This window comes from Lynx rufus, unplaced genomic scaffold (assembly GCF_022079265.1).
Source record: "Lynx rufus isolate CCGP_SWC_20201006 ecotype Redwood Valley unplaced genomic scaffold, mLynRuf1.p SCAF_22, whole genome shotgun sequence".
Classification (NCBI taxonomy): Eukaryota; Metazoa; Chordata; class Mammalia; order Carnivora; family Felidae; genus Lynx; species Lynx rufus.
The window spans coordinates 19,314,533-19,333,402 of NW_025814837.1; the positions used below are offsets into that span (position 1 = coordinate 19,314,533).

Consider the following 18,870-nt stretch of genomic DNA (forward strand, 5'->3'; position numbering starts at 1 on the left):
GGACCTCTAGTGGAATAAACTCAATCTACACCAACTGTACTTTAGTCTTACATTTATATATTTTTTGATTGATTCATACCGTAAACACCTAAATGTTAGTATTTCCACAAAAAAAAAGTTTAAAATCTTTTGTTACTTTGGCATTTGACTTAAAATCAAAATGAACTTTCTATATAAACTGTTTTTAAAACAGACCAGGTTTTGTGAAGTATTCTATCACCAGAGCATTCGCAATTTGTAATTACCTACTGATATTTAACTCTGCTTCCCTTTTAGCCTAAAGCTCCATGAGGGCAGGAGTCAACTCATGTTTATTCACGTGTGCAAAGTCTGCTCTGACTGCCCCTTTAAAATCTGCTCTCCACCATACAGTATCATTGGGCTCCCTTGCCTTCTATGTGGGGTTCAATAGGAGCACCACAGATCAAAGATGGAAAATCACTGAGACACACACAAAACACACAAATGCACTTCTCTCTCCCTCAATGTGAATAACCCTCTAATGTGAAAACCTATACCTTCTTTTTAGAAAATCTGTGCAGAAAATTTCCTTCACATTTAGAAAATAAAACAAAACCCCATGTGCATGATTAAATGTAAATACAGATTTAGTCCCCCCCCCCCCAATTCTCAGGTGTTTTCCTTAGCATGTGAACAAATGGTAGGAAGCTCTACAAGGAACTGCATATACTGTGACATATTTTTCTCTAAGCTTAACCAATTGCAACAATTGGAAAAAATTCAATTTTGTTGTCAAAGTAGGTCTCTTTCTTTTTGTTCTTTAAGGACTTGTAAAAGTACTTGATAAAGGAGCCACCAACAGGTACATTTCACATTAACAGGTTTTGACACTGCTCACAACTGATAATCTAGTAAATGTTATCTACAGTTTCAACTCAAGAGAATGTAAAACTATATTCTATTGAGATTAAAACAAAATAAAAACCCATTAACGAAGACAACTAAGTCTAAGACTCCTGAATTGGAAGTCTCCATAAAGTAAAACTCAGGAAAGGGGAATCAATTTCAGACTGAATCCAGAGAACGTTAATTTCTGAAGTACCAAAATGAACTTATTATTTCACTTGTAGGCAGGTTCTACAGAATGGAGTCAAAGTAAAACAATAAAATGCATATTCAGTGCATGTGAAATAGGTACATATTCTACATACATTTATACAAAAACTTTAGTTCAAAAATTAAAAGTCTGATCTAAGAATGAAATCAGTCTGTGATTGCCTAGTAGAAATGCTTAGCTTCTACTATGTAAATATCATGAATCTATATGAACTATTAAAATTTGACAGTCAATAGACAACTGTGTCCTACATTTATGTTTATTAAAAACTGACATAAACAAAGCCTGTACAAAAAATATTCCAAATCACGTATCACTTTGAAATAGTAATCTTGAGAGACATTATCGCCTAGGACCCCCTCTTCCTCTACCCCGACCACGTCCTCTTCCTCTTCCTCGGCCTCGGCCTCTTCCTGCAACTAAGAAAAAAGAAAAACAAAGCAAGGTTAATTCTCTTCTGCAATGATGTTACCTGGGCCACCACAAACATCTAGAGGAAAGAAAACTTTAACCCAGCTTCTCTCAAATATGACCTCACAACCATCCTTCCAATACATTATCATGCAGAACCCAAAGCTGCTGGCCTGCAAAGATAATTTTTATTTCATTTGATCTATGAGAAATTCACCAGGTTTATAAATATTTTTCTTTTTATCATGTCTCAACTTCACAAAATAAAATCCAAATGATCTGAACCTTAACACAAGATGGAAGAGATATCCTATCAATGGAAAAGAACATGAACACCATGTGCCAGACTTTTCTGTTATTGTATAGAACCCAAGTTCAAAATTCAAAGCCAAGAAAGTCTAAAATACATTATATCAAACAACCTTATGACTCCAGAATCTTAAGTCATTTGATCCAATCATAACCAAGTACTTTAATCCTTACAGCAATATTCCTGTAGGCTGGTCATCCTAACCCTACTTGAATATTATAGTGACAAAAAACTCATTTCTCAAATGAACTTTTTCAATCTTCAGAGAGCGATGAATACTAAAAAAATCCTGACATGAAGTTCTAGTCGGTCACACTCTAAACTTCTACCCCTTGTTGCCAACCTTATCATTCAAAGAAGCAGAGTTAAGTCTAGGACTCCTGTTAAAACAAGGCAGATTAAGCACATTTATCTCCAATTCCTTCTGAAATACTACTCATGACAGGAAAGGAGTAAAAACAATAAATACCCATAAAGAGAAAAATGGAGGGAGGGAATACAGTGGTTGAAACATTTCAGAAAGTAGACTAAGAACTGTAAATGTTTAGTAAAGGAAGAATAACTCCTAGAAAACCTAGGACCTTAGAAGCCAAGGGTGAGATGAGGCAGGTGGCTGAAAACAAAATGGTTGACAATCATGTGGAGCAAGAAGACTGGCGAGTCTTCTCTTCCACACCTTGCAAAGCTAATGATTATTTCCCTGACAGGTACATAGGAGAGAAAAGGTAAAGTAAACCTAAAGACATTGAAGCAGAAATCTTCAGATTTGAAAATATATGCAAAGTGGATAACAGCAAGAGGCACAGAACTGATGGGAAGGGAATGGGTATTAATTTAGCATTTTTCAAGCTATAGGCTGCAACCTAAAATTTTTCTGAACTAAAAGAGGACAGGAAACATACGGGTTTTTGCATGTATTAGAATTCAGGAATTCTGAGATTTTTGTTTCAGTTATATAAATGAATGATACAAAGTGTATTTCCTAGTGTGGGAGGAAGGCAAAAAAAAGTCTCAAAATCAAGACCCTGTATTAAGTGAGGGTCTACAAAACACCCAGCCCCTTTCTCCTGCTTTGCTCCTATAATGCTGGCTACCAGGCATATATCCCCCACTGTAGATGACTGGAATCTTTTCATGAAAAAAAAAAAAAAAAACAAGCTCCAGAAACCACTCTAGATGATGAAATTTTGGGTCTCCTCAGTGAAGAGGTCAATTAACTCTTGAGCCACTCTATAGTGAGACCCGCCAATTCAGAAGTCCAGCCTCCCTTCCCAGAACTTGTCTTTTCAGGGTTCTTGTTAAATAATAGATGGCCAGGGACACCTGGGTGACTCAGTCTGTTAAGCATCTGACTTCTGCTCATGATCTCATGGTTCGTGTGTTCAAGCCCCTCACTGGGCTCTGCACTGACAGTGCGGAGCCTGCCTGGGATTCTCTTTGACGACCTCTCAAAAATAAATAGGTGGTTACCAAAGGAATGAGGGATGGGAGAATGGGTGAAATAGCTGATGGGATTAAGGAATGCACTCAACATGATGACCACAAGGCAACATATGGAATTGCTGAATCACTGTACTGCACACCTGAAACTAATATAATATTATTATGTTAATTCACTGGAATTAAAAAAATAAATAAAAAAAAGAGAAACCCAAGAATACAATGCCGAGTACAAAATAAAACTTAAAAAAAAGAGGGGCACCTGGGTGGCTCAGTCGGTTGAGCGACCGACTTCAGCTCAGGTCATGATCTCATGGTCTGTGAGTTTGAGCCCTGCATTGGGCTCTGTGCCCACAGCTCAAAGCCTGGAGCCTGCTTCAGATTCTGTGCCTCCCTCTCTCTGCCCCTCCCCCACTCATGCTCTGTCTCTCTCTGTCAAAAATAGAAAAAACAAAAATAAGAGAAAAGACTTAGACAATCACTCAAAAGACCCAATTATTAAGAATTCCAGGAAGAAAGACGGGCTCCTGGGTGACTCAGTTAGTTAAGCGTCTGATTTTGGCTCAGGTCATTATCTCGTGGATGGTGGGTTCAAGCCCTACATCGGGCTCTGTGCTGACAGCTCAGAGCCTGGAGCCTACTTCAGATTCTGTGTCTCCCTCTCTCTCTGCCCCTCCACTGCTCACTCTCTCTCTCTCTCAAAAATAAATAAACATTAAAAAAAAAAATCCAGGAAGAAAGAACAGTAAGTAAAGAGAAGACATTTATCAGAGCTACACATACCATTTCTTAGCTTGAAAGGCAAGAATACCCATATTGAAGGGGTCCACCAAACAGCCAAAACAACAAAATGGAGGAAACAATACAGAGAGCAAGCAAAGACCCTATGCCAAGTCATTAAGAAAGTTCAGAACAACAGGAATAGAGAGTTAAATCTCCAAATCTTCCAAAGTGTGTAAAGGGTCGGGGACTAGGATATGCAAAGGGACAAGAAGAATAGCATCAGTCTTTGGTATCAACACCAGAAACCATAATAAATACTATATGCATGCACAGCAAGTACAGGGAATCAAAACAAAATAAAAAAATCTGTGGTGTTTGCAAATGTTAAATACACATTCACAAAAACATTTATAATCTTTCAAACTTACCAGCTTCCCTTTTCTTAGATTTCACCTTCGGTTCAACATCCACAAGTAGTGTATCCAGAGGTAAGCTGTCTGGCAGAATAAAATATCGAATGTTATTTCCTCGAATACTCAGTGTTTCCAGTTGTACTGGTTCTCTATTCTTCAAAGTCATTTTCACTGCTTTAAGATGTGTATTCATGCTGACATCTACACCTAGAGGGGGAAAAAGAGGGCAATTATTAGCACGATAAAGAAGGCAACCAGTTTACCTATCAGGCCACAGTAAATACCAGAGAGTGCTATCTGTTCTGCTACAGTGCACATTTCTAAGATATAATTTAATACAATTAGTAAATGGGTGAATGTCAGTATAAACCAGAAATCCTTTCTTCAAAGATTATCCCCAGGACATTAATGTTTTGCACGGTTAGATATGCTTACAGATGTGAATGCAACAAGCTCTGGAGGAATGCGAGTGGTATCCATGACTCATTCTCACTGTGCCCAGGTATTCTTATCTCAGGGTGAGCAATGTTTATTGCATGTTCTGTCTCCATAACTTCCTTATACCCCATTCCACATTAGATTCATCCTTCTCTTAAATATAAAGTTCTATTTGTACTGCAGTATTTTTTGTTACTATGAATTTAACACGTCTTTTTTTTTTTAAAGGAACGTTACTGTTTTTGTTACTATTTTTTTTTTCAATGTTTTTATTTATTTTTGGGACAGAGAGAGACAGAGCATGAACGGGGGAGGGGCAGAGAGAGAGGGAGACACAGAATCGGAAACAGGCTCCAGGCTCTGAGCCATCAGCCCAGAGCCTGACGCGGGGCTCGAACTCACGGACCGCGAGATCGTGACCTGGCTGAAGTCGGACGCTTAACCGACTGCGCCACCCAGGCGCCCCTTTGTTAGTATTTTAATTACCAAGTTGCCCAGGTTTTAAATGGTCTGCTTCAAACTATTTTTCCTATGTTTCCAGTTTGAGATTTTACAAAATAAAAACAATTTTCTAGAATGAATATATGGCAGTATAGTAGAAACACCCAATTACTGGAGCCTTTACCAATATAGCTGAACAAATGGGATAACTAAAGATCTAGTTAATTTTTATTAAATTGAGTTTATTTTTTTGAGACAGATAGCAAGCAAGGGAGGGGTAGAGACAAAGAAGGAGATAGAGAATCCTAAGCAGGCTCCACGCTGTCAGTGAAGAGCTTGATGCAGGGCTCGAACCCACAAACTGTGAGATCATGACCTGGGCTGAAATCAAGAGTCGGATGTCTAACTGACTCAGCCACCCAGGTACCCCAAGATCTAGTTAATTTCTGACCCTAGGCAGTTAGGCCAGAAACATGAATTCTTTCAACTTTCCCAACATCCATCTCAAATTTATTAGTTTTACTACTAATCTTTTCCTCCTTCTTTTGAAAAAGAAGAGATCCTCTTCTTTTCCAAAATTAATATACTTTTGAGATAGTCTATCTCCTTGGGGATCTTGATCCATCAAGGGAGAGGAAAAAATGAGATGTATGAGCGCTTTCTACGTGTTAGGAACTGCGTGTTAAAACGTTTTAACTTAATCCTCAATATCCTTATTATGAGGACTAAAACACATATTCATATAGGATGCAAGAAACTTGTAACCTGTAACTTGTGTTACTGAGGGGAATAGAACAGATTTTCGTAAATTTTGCTCATCCTATGAGCTGAAAATCTTCCCCCACCCGGGATATCGCTTATTAAGTACCTACTATATATGTTAGGCAAACCTTATATTATGTTTTTTTGTGTCAAGCATCACTAGATTTTGAGTTCCTAAAAAGTGAGAAGAACACTCTCCTTCCTCCACCACATCTAATACAGAGTTCAGGAGAGAGCAAACTAAATCCTTACTTATGGAGTTTCAAAAGAATAGCAATTACTCTTCCTCAGATATGGTCACGGACCATATGGTATTGAAACTTTATACTGTACCAATTTCCTTTCAAAGCAATTCGTGTTGCAAATGTGAGTATATTCAAATATTATCACCATATTAACACCAATTAACACCATATATTTCTCTTGGTGTACTCAGATGCTGGATCTACACATTAAAAATTTATAGGGGCTCCTGGGTGGCTTGCTCAGTTGAGCATCTGACTCTTGGTTCTGGCTCAGGTCACGAACCCAGGGTCATGGGATCGAGCCCCATGTTGAACTCCAGGCTGAGTGTGGAGCTTAAGATTCTCTCTCTCTCTGCTCCTCTCCCCTGCTTGTGTGCTCTAAAAAATAATAATAAATTAAATTATTTATAAACTTACAGTTTAAATATTTCAGAGACTGGGATCACATGCTAAGATAGCATTTTCATTCATTTGGCTCAGAAATTGTTTTGAAGTTTTGCAATCTTGGGGAGACCACCTACCATGAGTGAATATCCACCACGAGTGAAGAATCACAGTAGCCTTAAATATAAAACTACGCATACAATATTATTAAAGCAAAGAGTTAGACACATAAGAAAAAACCTAAAAGTAAATACTCCCAAATACTCTATTTCCCATATATATTTTCACCCAAGGTAATCAAACATGAAAAACCCATCCTCTATCTTCAAGGACTTACTGGTCTAAAAGGTGGAAGAGGTAGAAAAAAGTGTTATAAAAAGCCATCCTGTATCCATACCTGTGATTGTTCCATGGACCTGTGTTCCATTCTTTAATTCAATGGTTACAGTTTCATGACTCAATTTCATCAAAAATCTGTAAAAACGTGGAAATAAAACAACAAATGTTCACCTTTAACACCTTAAAATCTTTTGAGTGAAAGAGTGAAATTTCTAGATGTTCAAAATCTGCTATAGATGCTACTTGCACCAATTCCTATTAATAATCTGCATGACAACTTCAGTTTTCCTTGAATTATACCTTTAATATTTATGAAGGAATGTAATACCAGAAACTGTTATTTGGACATTTCTGATTGTCTAAACCATTATACAGCTTTATCTCCAAGCCATGCATACAGGTCATAAAATCATTATAATTCACAAAAACTGAAAACAAGAAATTATATGAAGGTAGTGAAAAAGGTACGAACTTCCAGTTATAAGGTAAATTAAGTATTAGGAATGTGAGGTACAACATGACTATAGTTAACACTGCTACATGGTACATTTGAAAGCTGCTAAGAGAGTAGATCCTAAAGTTCTCATCACAAGGAAAAAACCTTTTTTCCCCTCTTTTTTGGTGTCCATAACAGATGATGTATGTTAACTAAACTTACTGTGGTAATCATTTGGCAATACATGTAAGCCAAATCATTATGCTATATACCTTAAAACTAATATAGAATTATCCGTCAACTATCTCACTAAAATGGAAGAAAAAACAAATTATGATAGTAAAAAAAAATTACATGCTTCCTGTATGTATAAACACTAAAAGTCTCCCTTCATAACCCCCCCCCATGTATATGGGGAGATTCTTTAGACCATTTTACATGCATTCATAAGCATACAGATGAAATGTTTTTATGCAAACTGAGCCATAACTTTATTGACTTCTATACCTTGTAGTTCTCATTTAGCAGTTTAAAGACATTTAGAAATCACAAATCCATTTATGCAAATCCTCAGCAACACTAACTGTAACCGATCTTCTAAATTTTTGTCACTTCTACAGGGAAAAAAAGACAATGTGTTTTTCCTTATTATTTGTGAGATTAAACATCTTTTCATGAAGATGGGGAATTTGCATTTCTTCTATGAATTACCTATTCACATTATTCACACATGTTCAATTAGGTCAAAAGTTTTTTTATTTTCTACCAGTTTGCCACAGCCATTCGTGTTTTGTTTGTGGTTTGCATTTTTATATTGTTAAATTTCTGAATCTTCCTCAGGTATTAATCTGTGTAAGAGTATATTCCCTCCCCAAGACTGTAAAAAGTCTTATTTCTTCTACTTTTCTATTTTGAGTTTTCATCTACCTGGAATTAATCTCTTTTCCATGCAGCATGAGGTAGTAATCTACCTTTATTCTTGGCTCAAGTCATGATCTTGCGTTTCATGAGACTGAGCCCCAGGTCAGGCTCTGTGCTCACAGGATGGAGCCTGCTTGGGACTGACTCTCTCTCTCTCTCTGCCCCTCCCCTGCTCACACTCTCTCTCTAAATAAACATTAAAAATAAATAAAATGTTCCCATTTATGTGGGTATGTCTCCACACAACTTACACTTTCATACCGTCTTCATCATGAATTTTTAATGAGGACATTCTCCTACGTAATCATAATACCACAATCACATGCAGGATGATGAACAATAATCCTTCACTATGATCCAATAATGTCCACATTCAAAATTTCTAATCTATAATATAGACTTTGTACACCCTATCATAGTATCACACTGAATGGTACATGTAGGATCACCTATTTTTCTCCCCCATTAGACTACTGCTTAGGGTAGGGATCAAGACCTTTACACCTAATCCTGGGTGGTCATGGGCACTAAATCAACAGTTCGCTGAAATGTTTCAATGACTAAAAAAGAAGACAATCTTAAAATAACCACTTTTTTAGTGGCACTGCCAGCCATGGAAAAGGGGGGGATACTTGGATTGCGACATATTAAGTCCCAAATTTTAAAAAGTTAATCTGACTTATATAAAGATCCATTATGTTGAATACTTCTCATATTTGCTGTCAAGGAAAGAAAGTCTCTCTCAATAAATTGTTAAGGCTTTATTTCACTGGGTAAGAATTCTTTAATTTACCTCTACAATAATCACTTATAACTATATTAGCCTAGAATTTCATCTAATAGTTTCTTTCCATGATCAAACTTTGGTTTTCAAAAAATCTTTTATTTTGGGGCACCTGGCTGGCTCAGTAGGCAGAACAAGGAACTCTTGATCTCTGGGTCATGAGTTTGAGCCTCATGTTGGACACAGAGTTTACATAATTAAAAAAAAATAATTAATTGTCCCACTCAGTAATATTTAACTTTTAGAGAAGTCCAAATCATTTTTGAAAGTAGTATTAAAGTAAAAATAAAACCTTTTAGTAATCAAACAATCTACCATATGGAAGGAAGTAAAAGGAAAACCAAAGTAAGCAAAATGGCTTCTGAAGGGACCAAAATACATTTTAACAAGTCCAAGGATGTTTTTTAAATAATATTTATCATTATATGTTATCTGGTAGTCCCTGTGCATGGCAATGAGGATTAAAAATGAGTAGGACTAGGCCTCCAAGGAGCTCAAACTCTAATAGAAAGGACAGACACATAAAAGATATTTTATTTTAAAGGTAATTAAATTTAAAATGTAATGGATGTAGGCACAGGCTTTTACCAGGAACATAATGTAGCATGGATAGGAGGGAGTCAGAACTTAGTGGACTTCTAGTAAGAAGTCTGAAAAGTTGGAAACACGCAGCAAAAAGAAACCAGAGCAAAGATTTGGGAATAAGAAATAGCACAATGCACAGAAATTACAGCTACCACTACCAATGGAATGTTAAGTCCCAGAAAATGAGTAGGTAAGAGGTAGGTAATTTCCTTTCATGCGGAGCCCAAGCTGTTAAAGAGCTACTTGAGAATTTTCATCAATGGAGTACCACCACCAGGGTCATATTCACACTGGAAGACAATTTAGGTGGCTAGAGCAGTACATAGGTTAAAATTACAGTTATCAAGACACAGGAAAAACAAATAGATCAATGAAACAGAATAGAGTCCAGGAATGGACCCACATTTATATAGTTAATTTTGGGGGACCTGGTTGGCTCAGTCGGTTAAGCATCCAACTCTTGATTTTGGCTGAGGTCATGATCCCAGGGTTGCAGGGATCACCACAGGTTCAGTGTGGAGCCTGCTTAACATTCTCTCTCTCTCTCCCCCGCTGTCCCTCTCCCCCACTTGCTCTCTTTATATTTATATACTAAACATATACTATATACGTATACAAATATAAATAAATATATATGTATATAAAAAATAATCTTCTACAAAGGTGCCAATGGGACTGTCAAAGCACTCCAATGGGCAAAGGAAAACCTTTCCAACAAATGATACAATCTATGGTAATAGGGATTTACATTCCCTAAGAATATAGAATAATTGGAAATCTATACTGAAAAAAACAAACCTGGACCCCTAATTCATTCCACTTACCAAAATTAATTCATGACAGATCACAGGCCTAAACATAAAAGTAAAATCATAAAGCTTTAAGAGGAAAACACAGGAGAATAACTTTATGGTTTGAGGGTAGGCAAAAAAATTTCTTGACAGTACACAGATAATCACCATAAAAGGAAAAGCTGGTAAATTAAAACTTCCTCAAAATAAACTACTACTCACAAAAGACATTAAGGAAATGAACAAGCAAGTCAAACTGGGAATAGTTATACCTGACAAAGAACTAGTATGCAGGTTATATAAAGAAAATTCCTACAACTCAATAATAAAACAACACAATTAAAATGAAACACTTCACAAAGATACATGAATAGTCAATAAGCAGGTGAAAAAGTGTTCAACATCATTAGGCATTAGGAAAATACAAGGGGAGCCTGGGTGGCTCAGTCAGTTAAGCTTAGGCTCAGGTCATCATCTCATGGTTTGTGAGTTTGAGCCCCACATGGGGCCCTGCAACGGACAGTGCTTGGGATTCTCTCTCTCTACCCCTCCCCCACCCCCCAGGCCCCCCACACTCTCGCTCTCTCTTTCTCAAAATAAATAAATTTAAAAGGCTTTTTTAAAAAAAGAAAAGAAAATGCAAATTAAAACCATAGTAAGACACTACTACACAAGCAATGAAATGGCTAAAATTAAACTGACTACAAATATTGTTAAGGGTGTGGAGCAACTGGAATTCTAATATACTGTTGGTGGGTGTGTAAAATGGTATACAACCGCTTGGGAAAATGATCTGGCATCTTCCTATAGAACTAAAGTATACACGATGCTATGATCCAGCAACTCCACTCCTAAATATCCACCGCCCAAAATGAAAAAAGACTTGCACAAGAATGTTCAAAGCAATTTTAAAGAAAATACACATGTAAGTTTTAAATTTCTAAGATTAAGCAAACACCTAACGTGGGGGCTCATGTTTACAACCTCAAGATCAACTGAGCCAGCCGGGCGCCCCCAAAACATGTAACTTTTAAACATACAATGAACTTATCTACTAATAAAATTAAACAAATTACTGATACAAGCCACAATGTGGATGAATCTCAAAAATATGCTGCGTAAGACATTTTACACAAGAATGCATACTGCGTAATTCCAAATACGTATATGAAATTCTACTGAAACCAAAACTAAGCAATGGTAGAAGAAACTGATTGCCAGGGGGGTTATGAGAACAAGACTGACTGGGAAGGGCTTGAGAGAAATGAAGTTTTGGTAATGTTCCATATCTCAACAGGGGTTTGGGTTACAGAGGTGTGCAAATTTTTTTAAATTGGCAAATATATACTGTATTTCATAGCATGAGACAGTTAAAATCTTGGGTGGAAAAAAAAGAGCCTTTATGGCTTAGTGGTGTGACTGGAATGGTAGTGAAGGTATTGTGGCAGGAAAAATAGTTATCCCAGCCCAGGAACCAAACAGATTTGAATTATTTTCTGATGAATCCTTCACTATCTGAATTCTTTTTACTTACTGAAACTTAAATATCCAATTGATACAGTATCCTTTGGTATCCAAATCCACTATGAAAATTTTAAAAACCAAAGAAAATTGGGTAACAAGAGCTACTTTTAGGAGGTAGGTAAAATTGTGAAAACCTGTCAACTTATCAGTTTATTAAGAGGGAAAGATATCAAAAGACAACACCCAGATTTTTGGTTAAGGTGACAGTAAGGTGCCACCAACCCCTGTACAGAAATAAGTCAACTGAAAATGCAAACCAGTTAAACAACTACTCATTTTCTTGGCATAAAATACACTCCCCAGTAAGAAGACATTTTACTTCTATAGTCTAATACACAGAATAAGATTTAGTACAGCTTTTAAATTTTTCAGGAAAACTGTCACAACCCACAATAACTTTAAATGAGATAAACTGATTCCAAAGAGCATTACACAAAAATTAACTATAAATAGATTCAGACTGACAGTTATCTACAAATTGTGAAAATATACTTTAAATTCTGGGGTGTTTTTCTCCAAAGCTAAATTCAAACAAAAATAGACTAAAAGTTAACCTTAAATGCCTTCTCTCTATAAACTCCACTCGAAATACATATTCAGGTTTTATATGTTATTTCAACCATACTAGAAATTATCTACTTGTCTGTCTTCACAAAACATAAAGTTCCAAAAAGGCAAGCATTCTGCCTTTAAAACATTAAAAAAAAAAAAAATCCATTACCAGTGCAGTGTAACAGGTGCCCAGTAACTGATCGCAATTGACAAACCTTGATTCAGACAAGGGACTGACTAGCTGTTACACTTGTAACTGCTAACTTAATCAGAAACGTTCTCTATGTTCCAGGCCCTCTGCCTCCGGGAAAAACACCAAAACCAAATCTCTTCCCAAGCAGTTTATAATGAATTCCTCAAATCAGTAAACCAATAGGCTCAACTAACCGATCAAGTTTAAACACAGAAATAAAACAGAATGCGATTACCTGCATAAATCAGCCACAAATATGGAAAATGATTCTGCCTGAAGTTGGGAGATTTTTTTCCCCTGAATTAAAGAACTATCTTGAAAGGAAATCTTAGTTGAGTAACCTTAAATCGAAAAAGTTATCAAAAATAAACTAGAAAAAAGTAATTAAATCAGAAGTCCAACACTGATTTAAGACATTTCGGAAATGAGTTTCATTATTTCCAGATAGTCCTGCAGCTTCTAGGTACTTTTTTAAAGTTCATTAATTTAACTCAACGCATAAAATTTTTGTGTCTCCCACGTTCTCAGAGAGCGAACACTTAGTTATATTTGCGGTTCCTGCAGGCAGAGAGGGACCAGAAAAGTAACCTAGACTAAGAGCAGAAATTCCAATGAAATGAAAATCTTCAACTAACCGAAAATAAGAGCTTGTAAGGCTGGCGCTGCACCTTTAAGACCTCTTAGACACTAGATGGGACGAAACCGCCAGGCCTTTACGGCCACCTCTCGAAAGATACACGGGATCCGCACGCAATTCAGTCTGAAGCCCAGGCCCAGCGCCCGCGGCGGCGCGGTCAAGATGGGGCGGGAGCAGCGGGCGCGGGAGGCCGTTACCAGGCCGCGCGCGCACGCGGCTTTCGCGCCTTCCGTAATTAGGCAGCCCGGCCTGCCGCTCCCGGCTCAAATGGTCACAGCCCCGACCCGGCTGGGTCACCTCCTCACCTTACGAGCTTCATCCTAGCGGTGCCGGCACTCTTTCGGTCGGATAGCGCACAAAACGCGACCACCCAAGTCCAAAAAGCCTGGGAGTATGAATGGCCGGAAACGCCTACTCCCTGGGTACCGACGTAAAGAGCGCGAGAAGCGATGTGAACGCAAAGCGGAAACGCCGGGCCGCGCTGGACCGAATTCCCTTCCGGCCGCGCGGAACGCCACTGCGGCCTCTGGCGGCTGGGGGTGTGTCTTGCGACTGCTGAGGGCGTTTAGACCTGGTACAGGAGGAAATTCCCAGTAAGAGGTGGATTTGAGAATGTCAAATCTAGTTAGTGCGCCTTTTGCCACGGCCGGAAGCCGTGTACTATGCAACACTAAATACACTCGTGAACAAAGGAAATTTCTGAGAAAGCTCAAGAATTACGCTAATTCTTCTTCAACACCAGGAACCTCTGCACTACTTAATGTACCTGAAGGAAATCATACAGATTAACTGATTGTTTTTACTTTATTTTTTTTTAATTTTTTTTTTCAACGTTTATTTATTTTTGGGACAGAGAGAGACAGAGCATGAACGGGGGAGGGGCAGAGACAGAGGGAGACACAGAATCGGAAAGAGGCTCCAGGCTCTGAGCCATCAGCCCAGAGCCTGACGCGGGGCTCGAACTCACAGACCGCGAGATCGTGACCTGGCTGAAGTCGGACGCTTAACCGACTGCGCCACCCAGGCGCCCCTGATTGTTTTTACTTTAAATTCTGATCACAAAGATACCCTACACTGTGGAGAGATTTTCTAATAAGCTCATAAACTGTTTCATACCTTCTGTCTTCTTTCCCTCTGAAACCTTTTATAGGCTCTCAAATCACTTTCTGCTAATATTTCCTACTGTGAGAAAACCAGAAGCCATCCTTCAGCTCTTCTTCCAGTTAGAAGGACAGAAGTATTGTTGCTCCTTTCCAAGGCAAATTCCTCTCCATTGTAGTCTGGATCCCATGTCTCACTTTCTCAAGAATTTCACTCCTTCAGTTATCTCCAAACTTAAATTATCAATTTCTCTCTCTATGGGATTTTTTTTATAAGCATACAAATTTATCTTAAAACAAAATTCTCCTCTGATGCAGCTCCAACTACTGTCAGATTTCTTTCACATAAAAACTTCTTGAATGAACTGTCTACACTTGTTTTATCACCTCTATTTCACTCTTCAAACTCACTGAAACTGCTTTTCTAAAAGTCATCAAAAACCTCCAAGACAAAGCTCTATCTTCATCTTACTCAGTATTTCAGTTGTATTTAACACGAATACTACCCCTTTGAAACACGCTGCTCTCCAGATTTCCAGGATGCTAAGCTCACCTGGTTTTACTTCTATGCCACTAGTTACACTTTCTAGGTCTCAGCTGCCTCTTTCTCTACTGAGCCATTGCATGCTGGAGTGTATCAGGGCTTACCCTCCATGTACTCTTCATATGGATACTTTGTCCTTTAGCCTAGGTGATCTCTAAAACCATGGCTGTAATTTATATCTCCAGCCTGATCTTCATCCCTGATTATCAGAACTCTTGGATGTTGTAAGGCAATGGTCATCAAACTTTTAGCTGCATAGGACACACCTGAGGAAACTTTAGAATGAAAATTCTGGGGGCACCTGGGTGGCTCAGTAGGTAAAATGTGCGACTTTGGCTCAGGTCATGATTTCACGGTTCATGAATTCAAGCCCTGCATCAGGCTCTCTGCTGTCAGTACAGAGCCTGCTTTGGATTCTCTGTCCCCTTCTCTCTCTGCTCCTCCCCACTCACATTCTCTCTGTCTCCTCTCGCAAAAATAAATATTAAAAACAGAGAAAATTCTAATTCAATTGGTTTGGGGGCTGAAATTCCATATTTCTAAAAGCCTTCAGTTCAGTTCAGCCTTCAGTTGATGAAGATGCCCCTGGTTTATGGACCATCATATGAGTAGCAAGACTGTTATTGTTCATTTGTGTGTTGCCTGCTCAATATCTATCCCTCTGTCTTCCCACCAGTTCCTAATAATCTCCTGATGATCTATGTATTCCGAAAGAAGCTGACTCTACCCTTATGTCAGTCATCACATTATATTATTTGTCCACAGTGGCCTTGGAATGCAGGCTGATCCAGTCAGACCTTTGCAGGGAATACTCTATCCTTTTGGATGTGAATGGACAGGCAGTAGAACCAAGTGAAGAATCAGTCTTAGGAGAGAGTTAAAAAAAAAAAAATCAAAACTCATGACCCATATTAAAAAGCCCATGGATTTAAAAAAAATGCCTAAATGTGGCTATTTAAATTAAAAGTAAATAAAATTACAAAGTCAGTTCCTCAGTTGCAATACTCACATTTCACTCAAGAGGCATTTGTGGCTATGGCTACACTTTGGGACAGTGCAGATCTAGGGCATTTCCATCAGCACAGAAAGTTTGTTAGATACTGCTGCCCTGTTTATTACCATATTTATTTCCTTCTTTGCATTTAATTGTTATTTACCTATTTACCTATTTACCTAACTTGAAAATATACTATCTGAAGGCAGGAATTTGTATCTGTTCTGTTAATTTCTGCATACCCAGCATCTTGAATAGTGACTTTCACAGAACATGCCCTCAATAAATATTTGTGAAATAATTGTCTTCTCCATTAGAATGTATGTTGCATGAGGAAGGAGACCCTGCGTGTATTGCTCATTACAGTATACCTAAGTATTGAGCACAGGGTACTCCTCCCTGTTATCCTCAAGTTCCTTCCTACTTTGGCTCTGCCTACCTTTTAATCTCTTTTCCCCTCAGTAGTATTGGAATGTTTGAGTTCTTGAAACTCATCAAGCTCACTCTCCTCTCCAGACTTTTGTAATTTAGTTCTTTAATTTGGCTAATACTTACTCATTCCTTCTCAAGTATGTGGGGCCAGCATTATTACTTGTATGTGTAAGTAGTGAGTGTCCCAGAAAATGGCACATTGAAATGCCATTATCAGTTAATTTATACCAAATCAACTAGACTTTTTCTTTGTTTTTGTTTTCTAGATTGAAGTTGCTTAGAATTTTGACTCTCTCCTAGTAACTCTCTCAAAATGTCAAGAGTCTTGAAATAAAGTCAACGAGAGTGGACTAATAAAGAAAAAGGCTTTATTTGCTGCTAGCAGAAGGATCAGTCTGAAAGTCAGACTACTCTGTCTTCTGTGAGTTAGCAGAAGTTTTACAGGTTATAGGCATTTAGATTGGTCACAAGAAAAGGAACAAGGAAGTGAAAATATGATGTGTGGAACAATGCAACTGCTTCATTATTAGTTTAAAAACATTTTTTTTAATGTTTATTTACCTTTGAGAGAGAGAGAGAGAGTGTGAGCACAAGCAGGTGAGAGGGAGAGAGACTGGGAGACACAGAATCTGTAGCAGGTTCCAGGCTCTGACCTGTCAGCACAGAGCCCGACACAGGGCTTGAACCCATGAACCATGAGATCATGACCTGAGCCAAAGTCGGACGCTCAACCAACTGAGCCACCCAGGTGCCCCCATTATTGGTTTTTAGAAGTAGCTATCCTCACGCAGAAAAGTACATTGTGCAATTTGGAATTAGAAAAGAAAACAATTTAAACAATTCTAGATTACATTCACAATTTTGAGTTTCTCAAGAGAATTTACAAGGAGGGGCTTGTAGTTCTTGGTGTAAGGATTGTGCAAAAGACCTTCACAATTTACAGAACCATAATGTTGAGCACCAAGATGCATTATCTAGGCCACAGCATTTGTTTTCAGCATGTGTACATGACAAAATGTGAATTAATAAGAGTTCTCCCCCAGAACTTTCTCAGGAGCTCTCAGGAATGGAGGCCTGTCTTTTTACTGGGATCAGTTTGCTGTGAGTTTCTGTAATTTTTGAAAGCTCAGTCAAGCAAGATAATTTATTCAGTTCATTATGATTTCTTTTAGTAGATAACCAAATTAAATAAACCAAATTCCAAAGTTCATAGACAGACTGCTCTCAATGAAAACCATTGATAGAAAGCAAGACAAATTTTGTCAAAAATGACATTACAGAATAATTAAGAATTTAACTACAAATTGAGACCTCTGGCATTAATGAATCAGAAGTGAGATATCTTTTAAAATGGTAAAGAGGGGTGCCTGGGTGGTTTAGTTGGTTAAGTGCTGGACTTCAGCTCAGGTCATGATTTCATGGTTCGTGGGTTCAAGCCTTGCAATGGGCTCTGCGCTGACAGAACAGGGCCTGCCTGGGATTCTCTCTCTCTCTCTCCTCTCTCTCTCTCTCTCTCTCTCTCTCTCTCTCTCTCTCTCTGCCCCTCCCCCACTCTCTCTCTCTCAAAATAAATAACTTTAAAAAATGATAAAGAATAGTGCTCAAGAAAGTTTATTTTTCCCATAAAACAATTTTTTAAACATTTTTATTGGTATATAATGGACATGAAATCATATAACCTGGGGCATCTGGATGGGTCAGTCTATCAAGCATCTGACTTTGGCTCGGGTCATGATCTTGCAGTTTGTAGGTTCAAGCCCTGCGTTGGGCTCTGTGCTGACAGCTCAGAGCCTGGAGCCTGCTTCAGATTCTGTGTCTCCCTCTCTCTCTGCCTCTCCCCTGCTCATGCTCTCTCATTTTCTCAAAAATAAACGAACCAGAAAAAAGGTATACAGTGAGTTGATTAGATATGTTTATAGATTGCAATTATGGTTACCATCTTAGCTGACTCCTCTATGTCTCATAATTATTTGCTTTTTGTGGTGAGAATTAAGATCTACTCTCTTAGCAACTTTGATGTGTATAATATGGTGTTATAAAAGAAACTATTTTATACTTTCATGGCATGTTTAAGAAGCTGACTATATTTGGTTTTAGAAGAGAAAATCTAGAAAATGGCAGACATGAATTATACATCAAATATGATTTACTTATATACTGAAATAGATACATATGAGTTCACATGGCGTGACATTTGTAAGGATTCCTATGCTTCTGATGGTGACCAGTTCAACAAATAGAGTGGAATAGATTCCTCAGAAGCAGAGGCCTGTTTTGTGGGAAAGGAAACTTGTAAATATGGCAGAATTTGACTTACTGAAAATAAAGTGGTTTAGATGTCTCACAATCTAAAGGTGAAGGCAGATATAGGTGAGATAGCCTGGTACATAAAC

At 38.0% G+C, this 18,870-nt stretch overlaps 1 protein-coding gene across 1 annotated transcript; it reads right to left on the reverse strand.

Moving 5' to 3' along the window:
* Positions 1-1,323: 1,323 nt before the first annotated feature.
* SNRPD1 (small nuclear ribonucleoprotein D1 polypeptide) lies at positions 1,324-13,823 on the reverse strand. The gene is made up of 4 exons (XM_047087065.1): positions 13,713-13,823; positions 7,043-7,119; positions 4,391-4,582; positions 1,324-1,497 (listed from the first exon to the last, which is right to left on the reverse strand). Exons 1-4 carry the CDS (start codon positions 13,724-13,726, stop codon positions 1,421-1,423), a joined length of 360 nt encoding a protein of 119 aa, XP_046943021.1. The 5' UTR covers positions 13,727-13,823; the 3' UTR covers positions 1,324-1,420.
* Between the last annotated feature and the right edge of the window lie 5,047 nt (positions 13,824-18,870).